Source organism: Adiantum capillus-veneris, chromosome 13 (assembly GCF_014529385.1).
Source record: "Adiantum capillus-veneris isolate H3 chromosome 13, ASM1452938v2, whole genome shotgun sequence".
Lineage (NCBI taxonomy): Eukaryota > Viridiplantae > Streptophyta > Polypodiopsida > Polypodiales > Pteridaceae > Adiantum > Adiantum capillus-veneris.
Genome location: NC_140943.1, coordinates 47,826,386 through 47,842,537, shown reverse-complemented (window position 1 = coordinate 47,842,537; position 16,152 = coordinate 47,826,386). Strand labels below are relative to the sequence as shown.

The 16,152-nt window shown below is 38.6% G+C and overlaps 1 protein-coding gene across 1 annotated transcript; it reads right to left on the bottom strand.

Annotated features, from left to right (window-relative positions):
* Positions 1-1,541: 1,541 nt before the first annotated feature.
* LOC147443940 (cation transporter HKT2;4-like) lies at positions 1,542-14,559 on the bottom strand. The gene is made up of 4 exons (XM_086527758.1): positions 13,662-14,559; positions 12,191-12,550; positions 9,249-9,464; positions 1,542-2,083 (listed from the first exon to the last, which is right to left on the bottom strand). The coding sequence occupies exons 1-4, from the start codon at positions 14,405-14,407 to the stop codon at positions 1,609-1,611; spliced, it is 1,797 nt and encodes a 598-aa protein (XP_086383884.1). The 5' UTR covers positions 14,408-14,559; the 3' UTR covers positions 1,542-1,608.
* Positions 14,560-16,152: the final 1,593 nt, after the last annotated feature.

Here is a 16,152-nt window from a genome sequence, read left to right as displayed (position 1 = left end):
GCAAATAAATCATTTGTACAAATTCCTCTATACTTGTTTAGAATTATTGGTCTATGAATAGGTAGTGTTCATTTGCGAATATGTATCTATTTGTAACACCTACACACACACACACACACACACACACACACACACACACACACACACACACACACACACACACACACACACACACACACACATATGAAGCCATTTATGGCATCATTGGCTCTCTTTTCAAACAATATTCAACCCTCTGTCTTTCTCTATTTTTGTATTGGAAGTGATCTCTGGGACTCTCTCTCTCTCTTCTCACTTGGACAACAAGCAATGAATTGAAAGAAACCTTGATGGATCGAAAGATGGAATCAATTGCCAGCTCACCGATGACTTCACTCACGGGCTCAGATTGAAAGATGCTATGCTTTGATATGAGATGGCTCTTGTTACAACATATTTTTTTGCATCTGACTTTTCAGAGACACATTGAACCTTGTGTAACGGAAAGCAATGCAATACAAGTAGGTGCATCTGCACCTACTCAATATGTTTTTGTCTGGATCTAAAAATATGTTTCTTTAAAGAATGGTTTACCTCCTATGTGGTCACTAATGATATCATTTGCATCTCATCTACTCAGTATATAAGTGGTTTGGAATTAAAAAACAATGATTTGCCAATGCATAAGGGTATATGTTAGTATATAGCTTGTAAATTTGGAATGCCTTTATGTATAGCTTAAGGTTCGTCATGCTAGTTTGAGAACCTTGTTATATTCCATACTTATGTGCGATCTTGTTCTAAGACGAACATATACTAAGGTTTTTTGAAAAAGGATCAGCAAAACAACAAAGGGTTGTAAAAATATTACACGAATTGGTTTACTTAGTACACAAGAAATATCTGTTTATTTGGATTATCTTCAGATGACAATCTATTTGTTTTTTTTTGAAAAATGGTATGTATTTTGACAATGATCTACTTTTTTTTTTTTGGTGGAAAAATGGTCGGAAGCACAACCAAAATGTTGGCAAAATTCATGAAGATTTTGGCTTTATTGTTACTTAGGAAACACATACACACCATGACATAGCGAACACATACATAGAAAACACTTATGCCGGAAACCTCCTGTGGGGGGTCCCATCCAAGATGGACAGGGTGGATTTTTTGAAATTTGGATGCACAAATCAAATGTAGGTGTTTTTTTTGGAATTCCAAAATTTGTTTATTATACTTTGACATCTGTATTTAAACCCCTTGTAAGTCAAGCGAACTAATGCATGCTCCTCTCCACCCAAACACCTTCTCTTATAGGCCCCTCTCTCTATCTTTAGAAGATCCCTTGACTACATACTTATAGCTTGACCTTGCTTAAGGGTAGTGCCTCCCCTAGTGCTACCCTTGTCTTGACACTACTCCCCCCTTGAAGGAGATTTTTTGTCCTAAAAAACATCAATGAATATTTGCAATCCGCATTTGCCTCTCTTAGAACAATTTTACTTGAACAATTTTTTTTGTACACTTTTTTAGCTATACACAATTTTTGATGTTTTGTACTTTCAACTGTAAAGACTAAACATTCATTCAAAAACATGCACCAATTCAGTGCATGCATGTGTTGCATTTCTACAAAATGCTTGCACCAGATTGAGTATTTTGCACAGAGTTTCTTGATGGACTAAAGTGGGAAATGACACCAAAACTTATTGGGCTACAAATGTATGAAATAGTGGGAGGGGTACTGATGTGTGTAGATGATGTCTCGAAAGAAGATACGGAAAGGGACTTCCGTAATTTTTCATTATGTTGGGAGCCTTTGGAACTAATATGGTGTGAAGGTGTTTGAATAGAAGACTTGGATAAAACTTCAAGTTTTTGGTCATCTTGAGAAGACCCACTTAGATAGTTCATTTGAAGTGCAGAGTCAATGTTTTCAGGGAGACCACGTTGCCTTCCAAGTAGCATCAGAAGAACCAATACTAGCTTGCTTGAGTTAGTCCATTTACTAGAAAAACTGTAAGGCACTTGGTTACAATTGCTTGTTGTTGTTGATAATAAGGTGCAATCATATCCCATAGACAATCCCACATTGCCATATGCACTGTTAACAATTACTTCAATTGTTAGTAATTTGCATATAAATCAATTATTGAAGATTTATGGCACAAAGTAAGATCATAAACCTTGTTTCTTTGTATGAAAAAAAAAACAAACTAGTTTACATAGAAATAGAAAGACACCTTTTAATAGGGGAAAATTACCAAAATACCTTTGAGATTTGAGAAAATTGCCAAAATAAAAAATTCCCAATATACCCATGCATGATTTTTGGATGGATTACCCTATGATTTAAAGAGTCTAATCACTTCGATGACAGAGATCTATCTTTTAAGTGTCTTAGACAAAACTATTCACTGATGAACTCACAAATAAGATGAACTCACAAAGAAGCCTCCCCAATTTTGGACAGCAGTTGTTTAACTAGAATCTAGATAGATACCTTTGTTTAAACGGATGTAAAAGTAAAGTTAAGTGTTTTACTTTTAATAGGAAAGCAAGGAGCCATTCACGTGCATGTTTGCGAATAGGGGAAGGCTAGTGTCGTAGCTTAAATAGAGGCATCCGTGTCTAAAAATAATGAACATTTTCATCTTGAGAGCCCACAATACTAGCTCTATCATCTATAATCGAGGGATAACGAATCTTCCCATGAAGAGTTGCAAAAGAAAAGCCTTTGTAGATATTTGCGAGATTATGGGTGGCATTTTGGGAATTGTGGAAAATTTGAAGGGCATTTTCATAATTTGAGGCCAAATATGAGGGGTATTAAGGGAATTTTTGAAATTAGAGGGGCATATTGGGAATTTCCACATATTTCAAGGGTATTTTGGTAAGTTTTTTATTAATAATAATGGTTCAAGTCAAAGAAGGAAGGGCCCTTTGTTGTCAAACTTTGTATTTTAGTAGTTAAACTAATTTTCTCATACTTTTCTTATGAACTTATTTTACTCCTTTCAACACACAATATATATAATGTCTATCAATTAAAAAAACAAGTTACTTGCTTAGATTATGTTCAAGCTTAACTACTAGGCTACATGTTTACGGTGCCCTTGACCATTAAAAAAACAATACTCCCCCCTACCCTACTCTCCCTCTCCCCCCGCCCCCGCGACCCCCACCCACACACAAACCCTAGAAAAAAAAGCCAACCCTACCGTACCCCTCTCTTCCCCTTTCCCTTTCTTTCCCGTCACCCTTCCCTTTTCCTTTCCTCCCTCCCTAAACTAATTAATGGGTTCCCTTAAAAACAATGTTTTGGGGACCTATTTATGTGTATTTTTATTAAGTATTGGATCTTATTTTGAGTCTCTTAATGAGTTGAAAAACAAAACACGTTGATCCACATTAGCTTTTTGAATCCTCCTCCCATCGAAGAATTTACTAAATTTACGAGTCCTTTTTCCAAGTGCTTTCACATGCAATTGCTCTTTATGAACAATTTACACCCTCTTTTCTTCCAATTGAAGCTTTCTGAAGAAAATTGGATTACCCATCTACTAACATCAAATTCACCAACACAAACCCATTATTACAAAATTTGGAAACTGAGTTAAGTGGCAAACGAGTGCGTAACACGCGAGAATCTACCAAATAGTTTGGGCCGAATCCCAAAGAAATGAAAGCAAAAAAGAGATCAGATCACTTTCTAAAAAAATAAAATTTCTTGGCCTTGGTTTTTAAGGTTATAAATCTCAATAAACACCTTAGGTTTTGGCATAAATCACAGTTGTATCCTTAGCTTAGGCACTTTAATTGTAAATCTCGATAAACACCTTAGGCTTCGGCATAAATCCCGGTTGTATCGTTAGCTTGATTTTTAAAATCAAGTGCCACTGAAATTACAACCCGGATTTTGCATTTTGAACAGGGAAATTTACACTATGAACTAGGTTTTGTGAGCAATGAATCAGACTTGCATGTAATAGTTCTTTGAACTCTAAGATTTATTTGTGTTAATGATAACAATTTACTGAGCTTGCATCTATAGAAGAAAGAAAACAAGAGCCTCGCTGAGAACTTAATTTCAACTTGCCTTGGTGGGAAAGTTCAATGGAGATTGGTAATTTGTGGACTTCTTTTTTTGCAAAACTCACATAGAGAGTGTATGTATTAGATATTCCACAAGGAAATGTACAAAGCAACCTCAAGCTTTAGACAAGCCTCGAGGGATCGAAGGATACATCAAGAAGTTACACAGCCTCAAACTGTGGACTTCTAACTTGAACCATTAAGCACATTAAGTGTATGCACTCTATCAGATCGGTTCCATTCACGCACATGAAGCCAATACTGACATGTGTGCCTAAACATACATGACAAGTGTGTAGAAACACGAAGATGGAGAGCATGTGTGACGGAAAATTGAATCGATCCACATCATCATTTAAAAAAGTGCAATCATCCAAGTGTCTATGGACCCCTTGACTTTATGGCAATGAAGTGTGGGTATACACTAGATTGCCATAGTCTTTTTACTTTGAGCACACACACAAAGTAAAAGACACATGGTGGATTCTTGCACTACGTGGGTTTCAATGCAAACTTCGCATCTGGTAGCGGCACCTTCGCTATCTCAATTACCCAAGTACAGCATGTGGCATGAACACCCATCGGAGTGAGCATGTAGCTACTACAATAATTGTGGAGGGCCAAAAAAAATGATTTCAAATAACACTGTCGTCCTCGAGTTTTCAGTAGACTAATCCTAAAGAGAAAACGTATAAAAGATCAAATTGTGTGTGCATCATCTTTGTTGGATTTCCATCTTCATCACATAATTTGATGTGTAAAATTAAACTTCATGATGGGAGTTGAGGGTATCGATCAGGGCTTTGGCAAAAACATTTTTTCCAACAAAGAAGATAGGGGCAAGGTTAAAACTCTTTCGGTTTTTTAATTCAAAATTTAAAACATTTGCTGGTATTTACACTAAAACTTGTAAAAAGTTTCGGGTTTTTTTAAAGGCAAGGTAGGAATCTAGCCAAGATTTTGCAATTTTAACCAGTTAAAAATACACTAAACCCTATTTTAACCAATTGAAAATAGACTTTAACCCCCCCCCCCCCCCCCCCCCCCCCTTTTCTTTTTTTGCAAAGCCCACATTATGTGGAAAGTTTGTATTAAGACACAAACCCCACGGAGGAGCAGGTGACGTTGGGCGAGCCCTCGCAGGAGCAGTTGAGCTACAATCGTAAGCCTTAATTGAACTAAGGCATTTGAGTGAGAATTTCCTAAGGTGATTGGCTAGATTTTGAGAGGGGCAAGGGAATATTCTAGTTAATTAGATGGGCACAATGCTGACCTTGTCACCTTCATTGTCTAAAAGAGTTTTTTGAATTGCGCCATATGCGTCTTTCAAGACAGGGAATGTTGGTTCTATGCTAGTAGAATTGGGAGCTAGATGCATCAATTTAGCATATCAAGCAATCTGGAGATTATAGTGGATGCAATAGACACACATAGATCATTGAGCAACGCCATTGAGAAGGTGGTGGAGGTGGAGAAGGCAATGAATGTGGTGAATGCAGTGCTCACATTGGCAAAACCTATCACAATTTGGATGAGTTGTTGGTGGATGCCCACCGTTGACTCCTCGTATCGGGACATCTTGAGTGGTTAGTGAGGTCCGAGTATGGAGTCTCAACTGCAAGAGGGTCGTGATCATGTGCCGCACGGTTTGCAGAACCGCCACTACCATAATGTAGCTGCAGTACGAGCTCTTTGTGCATACGAGGAAGCAACAGATTGCGGAAAGGCAAGATACTATGTGCATAGAATATAGCTCAATCATCGTTTTTCACATTGAAGTATGACCGAAATTGTATTGTCCGTATGACAATTGACAGGCATGCAGAGTGCCTGGCATAAGCTACTAGACCTGTTAGCCACTAGACGGGGGTCTGCAACTTGTTGTTGGCTTTTCGTTGGCTGGCTTGCAATAGACAAAGTGAGGAGAATGTTGGTGGCATGCCAACAAAAAATTGTCATCTCATATAACACCATAGGTCCTTCCAACCATGTTAGCTCACACTTCATGCTTGACGCCGTCCCAAATGGCTTGCTTCTCTCTGGTGAGGACCATAGCTTCACGATCAAGGCAATCAACGAGCAAAGAATTCTGGTTTTCCCTACAATCTAATCCCGTGTGCACATCGAGGAATTGCACATGCTGGTGGACGGTCTCAGCAGCAAGGTCTACCTACTACTGCAATTGTCTTCTACATCCCATGATTGGTGGTGCTACTAGGTCTTCAACTACGAGGTTGTTGCTCCCCGGTAGTTCCAGTACACTTACAACCTAGTCATCGACGATCCATCCCTCATGAGTCGGCCCAATGAGGCAAGCCTTTCCTACACATGACACCCTTCACACGTTGGAGGCTTCACCTCTCCTCTTTCGCATACTAGAATGAAGGTGTCTCCTTCCCCACCGCCACTGCAAATGAAAGCTTGGCCGAGCTCACCGAGCTCACTATCACCTTCCAACTTACGACTATCACCCATTATCGATGAGGTTAATATCATGGTCCTCACCAATATTACAGCCAGGTTTAACGACCTGTAATTTTTTGTTACTGCTATGGATTTGAGTTAGATTAGTTAATTGGTTCTAGTGTAGGCGAGCTGGGTATCACTATTGAGATGACAACAATGGTGTAGTAGTATATAATACCAGTCACCACTTGGCCATCGCTCAAGTGTAGCGCAGTGTGGCAATCTACAATATCACAAGCCTGCATAAAATCAACAATAATGAATTTTTCTATAATAAGAAAGCCCCTTCAACACTAGAGGAGAATCATAAGTACCTTTTTGACACTAAAGGAGATAAAAATGGTAGGGGAAGGGCATGTTCCCTACAATATTATTATAAATGTGGAGAACGATGCCAACTCCACACCATCCGTATGGTCTTTTCTTTTTTTTATGGGCACACGCATCCCAATACATGAAATGCATCTTCCTCCATCTATAAAATTTATAATGTGTAAATTTTCTCCTCCACACATCCGCTAATACCACTACAAGGGATCACTTGGTTACCGACGCCATTTTTTCGACGTTGATGGCGGGCGCCGGTATAAGCATTGATACAGATGGAGACATTGCTCAATTTTAAATATAAATTTTAAATCTCATCGCGTATACTGACGCATATACCGACGCTCATACTGACACCTATACCAACGTTTTCTATTATCGATGCATGTACCAATTTGTATACCGGCATCTATATCAGTGCCTATATAGACGTCTGTATCAACAACCTACTGCTTTACAATACCACATAGCTCATTTTCTGTGTTTTCTCTCTTCTCCACATCGTGGCTGCTTCCATAGCTCCTCCCCATCTCCTCCTCCCTCCTTGCAGACCTTCATGGAGCTGCCTCTTCCGACTTCTTATCTATGCTTCCACCCTTTTTTACACAAAGAAGGTACATTTTTTTGTTGTATTTGTGTGAGAAATTTTGTGTTTGGGTGTGTGGATAACAAAACGCTTATGCTTTGTTTTTGCAGGTATTTGCTTGACCCTTCGTACTTCTCGCACACTCACATTCTTTAAATGTAAGTGTTCCTTCTTTTTATTTCATATATACACACATACACATAAATATTTGTGTTTCTATGTGTGGTTAAAAATGTTTATGCTTTGTTTTTGCAGGTATTTGCTTGACTTTTCGTACTTCTCACACACTCAAATTCTTTAAATGTGAGTGCTTCTTCTTTTCTTTCATGCACACACATACTCATAAATATACACACATAACTACACACACACATAATCACTATTTATGATTATGATTAAGTTTATGATGCACATAATAAAAATGTTTATGGTTCTAACAATATCTTTATTGTTATGCTTATGCTTATGATAATGCTTATGGTTATGGTTTATTTTTCGCTATGCCACTAACAATGGTTATTGTTTATTTTTTATTATGCTAGCAACAATGGTTATGGTTTTGATAACTCTTTTATGGTTATGGTTATGTTTATATTTATTTTTATGCTTATGGTTATGCTTATAATAGTGGTAATGGTTATGGTGTTAACATCGGTTTTGGATATGGTATTTATATGGTTATGTCAGTGGCAATGGTTATGGTTTTGACACCCTTTTATGGTCATGCTTATGCTTATGTTTATGGTTATGATAGTGGCAATGGTCATGATTTTGTTTATGATTATGCCATTGGCATTGGTTAAGGTTATGTGTTGTTTATGGTTAAGATAATCATTATGTTTAAATTTAAGGTTATGGTTTTTATAACGGTTATCATTATGGTTATACTTATAGTTTTGTGTTTATTTATGGAAATGGTTATGGTTATCATGGTTTTGATTATTGCAATTTCTAGTTTTGTATTTATGGTCATTTGCTTAACACTTCTTTATTTTTTATGATGCACTATCAATCTATCTTAATGCAAAGTGCAATTACATTTGCCGTCTTCTTTTGAGTAGAGAGGTTGTGCCTTTTTTAAATACTGCAGCACATGTAGTAACAAATGGCACTACTCTTTGCTCCAAAAAGAAAAAACAGGTGTCGATATCAGTGTCGGTATAAGCGTCGATATACCCGTTGGTATAGAAAGTGATTATACCAAAGCGTAAAGGGATGCTTATTCCAATGCATTTTAATTTTAGACCATGGTTATTTGCGTTGGTACAAACGTCGATTTTCAGGCGACGTGTTGTAGTGTACAAAATTTATTTGTGCTGCGAGGTCATTGAGCTTTTGGAAAAAGCTTTGGGGAGAGATGCTGCAAAGCCTCGAGAATATATGATGATATGAGGTGAAAGGTACAACACCACGCCGCTTTTTTAATTCATACCATTCCATGGTGAAGCAATCAAGGCAAACTAGTTTCTATATGAGAGCAAGGCAAGGAAAGACAAAGAGACACCCAGATAGCAAGCAAGAATGAGAGGGAAGGCAGGTGGCAGGTAAGGGTAGGGGACGAAAGCCAGGCCAATAACGTGTGAGGCCAATAATAGATAGGAGAGTGTGAAATAGTGTATGTGGCTAATAGCATTCTCCTTTACTCAGCAAATCAATATAAGAATTTGACCCTATATCAACCTCAAGTAAGTATGTTGCTATTATAATTCTCCCTTTTTTGCATTTTTGTGCTTTAATTTGCATACATACTTTGAACACTGTGGGAAAAAAAGAACATAATTTTTGACAAGTATACCTCACGGTCTCAAATACCACATTGAAAATGGAAAAGTTTGAAGGATCCATTGATAGGTTGTGATTTTCCAGGGTGCAGATCACAAGCAGAGCAAGAAAGAGCAATGTTGAGTCACGCAAAAGTAACTTCAATGCTTGAGTAGGGATCTTGTGATCGCTCTCTTTTGAAACATTTGTACGTTGTCGTGATAAGAACACAGGGTAAATAGAGAAGTACCTACATTGACATTTAAACACCATTTAGTGAGAAAAGATTATGTATTTATTTTAAAGAAATGTGCAAAAGCATCATCTTTCCCAATATAATTTTTTTTAAAATTTTGAACATTTTACACAAAAAATTTGCAGAATACAAACAAACAACATCCTCCTTTAGCTTTTTATGTGAATACAACCACTGTCAAGGTCCAAGGTCAGGGGCAGGAGATCTCAGCCATAAAGCTCTTGTCCATTTTTGACATTAATCCCACCACAATGGCTCAAATCTTTGCGAAGTGAATAGTAGGAATGTATGCAATCCCGCAGTTCATCAACACGCCACACATCAACAAGGAGCCCCTATATGTTTGACAAGTCACCAGGTGGAATTAACCTCTCCCTTTGCCAGTGTATGTCTGACAACTCAACATGTGGAGTTTGTTTTTAACCCCCCTCTTGTGGACTCTTGACAACCGTGAAAGGTTCTCTAGTATCCTTTCCCGTGTAATAACTTCTCCTACCATAGCTCCTTGGCCTCCACAAATCGCCATGTGGTCGCAGATATTATGGGAAAAGGACACTAGAGGTCCTTTCCCTACACCTGCTTTCACCTCTGGCACCCAGAGGTCCATATAGATTTATATATAGGGATTCAGATTATTCACTTAAAAAATGAGTTTTCCTATGAATCTTCATTTGAAATAATTGTAAGTTACACATGTACAATATGTATGCATGTGGCATGGAGCTTTAATGAATTTTCTATTATTGTATGAATCGATACTCCAGCACCCTTGGCGGTAGCGATGTCGACAGAAACAAGGGACATATAGCTTGAACAACCTTACAACCAAGAATTCAAAATCTAGCAGCAATCACACTAGTGAGCTAAAAACTATTGTCAAGCAACCTTTTGCTTGTGCTATCCATAGTGCCTTCTACCTCTTCAAATACCAACTCTACACATAGTGATGTTTCTACCTTGAAAGTTCATGGTGCCTAGAGCAACTCAAATAGTGAACAACACTACCGTCATCACCTGCAAATCCACCAAGTGTATCATTTTTGTGAATGATATTTGTCTTTTTGTTGCCATCTATGCTAGTGCAACCTCATTATTGGTCGACATATGTCAGTTTCAAGCCAAAGGATGAAAGCTGAAAGAAATTAGGTGTATGCTCAAGAATTGATATTTTCCTCCTTACCAATCCCACTGCTCTGTCCACCCTATGTGTATACAAAATTTTGCATTACAATTGCCTTTTGCTGCAAGTATATTGTTCATGCTGGCTTGTAGAACCTTGACATAGTTTGTTCTAGAAAATGTTGTGTCTTCTACCTCCATCTATGAAAAAATATTGGTATCAAGGGCCAATAGCGTCTTAACACCTTGTATTGTAGTAGCTATCATAGTCAAGCACATTAGGGCCCCTACCAATTGAGCTTATTGATCAATCACCATATCTGAATCTATGCATAAATACAAATAATGGATTCAAGTATGTGGCAAACCACCATCCCTCAGGCAATATATAAACATGCCACTATGGGTTTCCACTTAAGAGTTACATCTTACTTGCTATCTCTGTCCCTATTAGCATTTTTGTGGAAAGAATGCAGTTCACAAGACGACACTCTAGATAGAAAGCTCAAGAACAACTTTTATGCTTTTAAAAATGCAAGAGCCCTTGACTTACCATTACAACTCGTAATGGACCTGCTTGTTCATGTACCTTCTTGCAAAATCCCATGTACATGTGAGATGCAAGCATAGGTGGTTAGATCTAGAGAGAAGCCCTCACTTTGCCCACAACTTAATTTTCTTTGGATGACGACATACCCTCCAATAATTGCATCCAGAAGATGAAATTTTGGACCACGAAACACAAGTCTTGTAAGTGTGGTGTTCTTTGCTTGGTGTAATGTCACATTTTCCCCTCATGTTCTGAAAGTTAAATTTGCCTTGATCTCCACCATCAAAGTGCTTGGTAAACTAGGATGAACTCAAAAGTGAACTAGAGCATGAACTGACCTAGCTCCACAGCTACCATGTGGACCACATGGACAAGTGATGAGTGATAGTGTGGTGGTAAGGCTTTTGCATGAGAACCAAGGGATCCTAGTTTCACCCTTGGGTGATGTGAGGGTGATGAACTAGGGGTCATCTTGATGGTGAACTAGGAGCAATAGTTTTGATCCTTTGGTGCATTTTTTGGGTGTTTGATTGCGATGCTCGAACATAAAAAATTTGAAATTCTTGGTCGTGGTTAACCTACATAGATATCAAAATAGTAGAATCTAAGCGAATGTTTTTTGTAGAATTTGCTAGAGAAACCCTCTTTCTATATTTAATGATGACATTAGACATACGATCATGTAACATATGCATAGAATAGAACAGTGTATTATTTGCTACACTTAAAATCTCTATACGTGTATGTGAATACTACTACTTTTTTATGTTTATCAAGTAGAGAAATCCTTGTTTCATTTTTATGTGTCAGAGGCTGATCTCTACTTTCATCCCTCCAAAAGGTTCCTAGAAATGACCTGAAATTTTCTCATGTCAGAAGTCTTAAAGAAATGACCTAAAATTTTCTTATGTAAAAAATCTTGGTATTTTTTCTACAGGACAATATGGGCCTTTCACTCTATCAATTAATGGAGGTTGCATACACACATGTAATTTATCTTAATCTTCAATGCATGCATACAAGCTATTGAGAAGCAAAGCATGGACCTTACATGAGAGTGAGGTACAAAAGGCGAAGAGTAGTGGAGATTTGGGGGAGGTTGACAACATTCTCGCCAGTGGTGCGGGTGGCAATAGATTGGAATGTGGCATTCACAAGTTTATGAATTGAGCTCAATCTTGTCCCAAACATGGCCTCTGAATTCCATTGTAAGCAACACAATAGGAGGAGTTGAAGGCCATTCACCCCCAATGTTATTCCTACTAGCCACATTGTCTCTTGATGTGGAAAAAGATGCGTGTAGCACCGTCTTGGTTGCTTTAGCAAGTAGTCACAACTAGACATCATTGTGTGATGTCCATCCTTAGTATTGTTTAGTCTTGATAAATGGTATAATAACCATAGTATAAACCTATCATGTCACAAAATATATTACTGATGGATTATTTATTATTCTAATTTATCCTTAAGAATTTGGAAAAAAAACTATCTTAACATTATATAAACACAAGCCTATACAAATTAAGTGAGATAAATATGATGGATTAATGTTGTGATTTTTATATGAGTGTGTCTACGTATGTAAACTTTGGTGACCACACAATGTAGCTTACCTAGGTCTTGCAATGGTTACAAGTATGAAAGGTTGTGTGTGTGTGTGTGTGTGTGTGTGTGTGTGTGTGTGTGTGTGACAATATTTCAATATTGATTCGAACGAGAAATTACAAGATTTGCAACCGGCTAATCTCGATTTTCAACTCACTCAAGGCTAAGCTGAGGCAAATCTTTTCCTAATAAACACTGCCCATACGTGTTGATAAACTTTCAAGAATTGATGGGATGTTTTAATGGCAGTTGTTTTATTTCCCACAAAAATTGATGGGATGTTTTAATGGTAGTTGTATTCATTTCCCACAAAAAAAAACAATAAATCTCCTCTGTGTGTGTGTGTGTGTGTGTGTGTGTGTGTGTGTGTGTGTGTGGGGGGGGGGGGGGGGGGGGGGCGGCGGGGGGGGGGCATGTTTTAGCATGCCAAAAATGAATTTCTTTGTTTCCCTTGGCATAGCCACCAAGGGATCCAAAATTTGATAATGGGAACTTAATTATATGAAACAATTGATGGAGACACTCATTCTTCGATGAATCTCGAAAAAGCCAAGATTCACATATGAGGGGAAGTGCAAATGATGACACTCATGGTGGTCATGACTAAACAATATAACCATCATACAAGCTATTGGCTACCCCTCTTCCCGGCTTCTTTGCACCGGCGATAATCGTTTCTTTCATGGAAAGGACCTTGGGTTATCGAGAGTTATTTAAAAGGGCTTCTTTTGTGATGTCAGCTATATTGCAACACATGGCTTCTACCAAAGCTTGTCTAGTCAAAGAAAAGGGTTGTCATTCAATAGACATATCATGGAACGAAAAGAAGGAAAACAGAGGGTTTGTTGATAGTCCTTTTTAGTAAACATATCATGCAACCATAAGAAAAAGAACAAACATGAAGGATCAATATGCACCTGAGGGCGGGAGCAAGCATGGTATTTCCAAGCATCATAAGAGCTGAATGAGTGAGAAGCACACTGTTACATTTGCGAAAAGCCACCATACTATCGTCTAGCAAAGAGAGGCCAGAGTTGGAGAAGGCGGCAACAGCGGAGAAATATGCGAAGAAGGTCGAGCTTGCTTGTGTCCTCTCTTCCACAAGTTTGGCAGACAGTTTGCATTGCTTTCGCAGGTATTCCTCGATGGCTAAGAAACCGACAATTTGAAGCCCTAAGAAGTATACCACTAGCACATAGCTCAACAATGATAAGGCATTATACTCCAACAGCTTCCCACAATAGTTGCATTCCTTGTTAATACCAAAATTAGAAGAGATTTGATCTTGTGGATGACTCTCTTTGATTTGTAATATCATGCTTCGATACTTGAGCCGCTTGACATGAAGAGGCATATAAGAAACAAGCATTTGGCTCCCCAAAATGAATAGCACCAGGAAGAGGAATTTATTTAAGTAGCGCGATGATTCGATGCTTGCGCATGTAAGCCCTGTGTTTGTAAGGGCGGAAGTTGCCATGTAAAGAGCATCAACAAATGTGTATCTTGGGGATGAATTTGATCGGTTTTCCGGAGAGAGGAACAAGATGAGGGTGCCAATGGAGCCAAGAGCGAGGAAGTAGGTTGCATGAAGGACATAGAAGGTGGGAGACCATTTCCATTGTCTCACTTTGCTAATGACCAGCTTAAGGAGGATAAATTCCATCCTTAAGCTGACATGTAGGGGATGACTTCTAAGCTCATTTGTGGCCAACACTCCACATAGCTAATCACGTGTGTGTGTGTGTGTGTGTGTGTGTGTGTGTGTGTGTGAGAGAGAGAGAGAGAGAGAGAGTAACGCAATCACGCGACTGGTATTTCAAGAAGAGCACAAATAATTGAAGTCGAGAAGAGAGCGGGTGGGGGCGGCTCCTTTGGAGGCTAGTTGAGCGCCAATTCCGTGCCGGCCACCACCCTCTCGAGCATAACGTAAGTGTTGGTGCATCTCTCTCTCTCTCTCTCTTCTCGACTTCAATCATTTCCCTCTTGAATAACATGTCTTGAGTTCAACTCTCCTCAACGGCTAAATCTTTAAGGTCTCAACTCTCCTCCTCCTCTTCTTTTCTCTTTCTCTCTCTCTCTCTCTCTCTCTCTCAAACTATACATAAAGGGTTTAAGAGCCTTCCCCTCTCTCTATGGACGTTATAAATAGAAAGGGTCCCCCTTTAAAAATTCGCTTGACCACTCCAAGGTAAAGAAATGATCATTAGAGAACAAAAGTGGCTCACTCTCCGTGCTGCTCGAATAAATTTTTTTCCCGAAAACTTGGCAAACCTAATAGTAGAGGTAAATTGACTAAGTTTTTTTCTAAATCCTGTAGGTTCTCACCTTCAAATTTAAAATTAAGAGGTGAACCTCAAATTTGTAGGTGGGATTACACTAAACTAAACCTAGGTTTTTTTGGAGCACCGCTCACTCTACAAGGAGTAGAGCAATTTACACCCAGCTACCTTGTGTTGTAAAATACATATGAAGGTTGTAATCCATGACAAGTACATTAGTCTCTCTCTCTCTCTCTCTCTCTCTCAAGATAGGGCAATGGGGCACTAGCGAGGAGTCTTAGCCACTACACTTTACACCCGCAAAAAGTTCACAAGTCTGAGTATCACTCCCTCCGTGAGTCCGTGAGTGCTTTAGCTTTTGGTCACTTTAGAGCTCACTTTTCCCACAATGTCAACCATGAGCTCTCCCTACACACCTCCCAACCACAAAGCGGACTTTATATTGCCACGGTCATTTCCACAATTCTTACGCATCGAGAGTCACTTATCAACTCCACACCCCACATGATATGTTTCTTTTGGTCCCATAGATCATATTTCCGAGGACGATAATCAAACCTCTCTCTCTCTCTCTCCCCTTGTCGGCTAGATCTTTAAGGTCTCTTAAGATAGTTTTCTACGACGTTAAAACTCTCTTCTTCTCCTCCTCTCTCTCTCTCTCTCTCTCTCTCTCTCTCTCTCTCTCTCTCTCTCTCACTCAAAAGTACAATATTGGCCATCAAGCAACGAGCTCGTGTCGCACATACTTAAATCCAAATTGACATACTAGACTAGACTACCTTCAAGATAGCTTCACAAAGCATTCTACTCGCTTATACTCATCGTAAAAGGCATCCCCTTTTACATTTCCTCACTATTCATCAATGCTCTTGAAGGTAATGTTACTTTCGAATTCAATAACAAAGTACAAGCTTCGCTTCTAGTCTTATTGGTTTTTATCTACACAACCAAAACATCATATTTCTATAGATAAATAAAAGAGATACCAAATGCCTATTCTTGAATTATGAAAGAAGGTACTCTTTCCAGTGTCTTTGCAAGTTGATAGTGTACAAGTTCTTATGCACTCAAAAGGAGACCTTTGTATACTTACAAGGAATACTACATGCTCAAAACTTAAGATGATGAA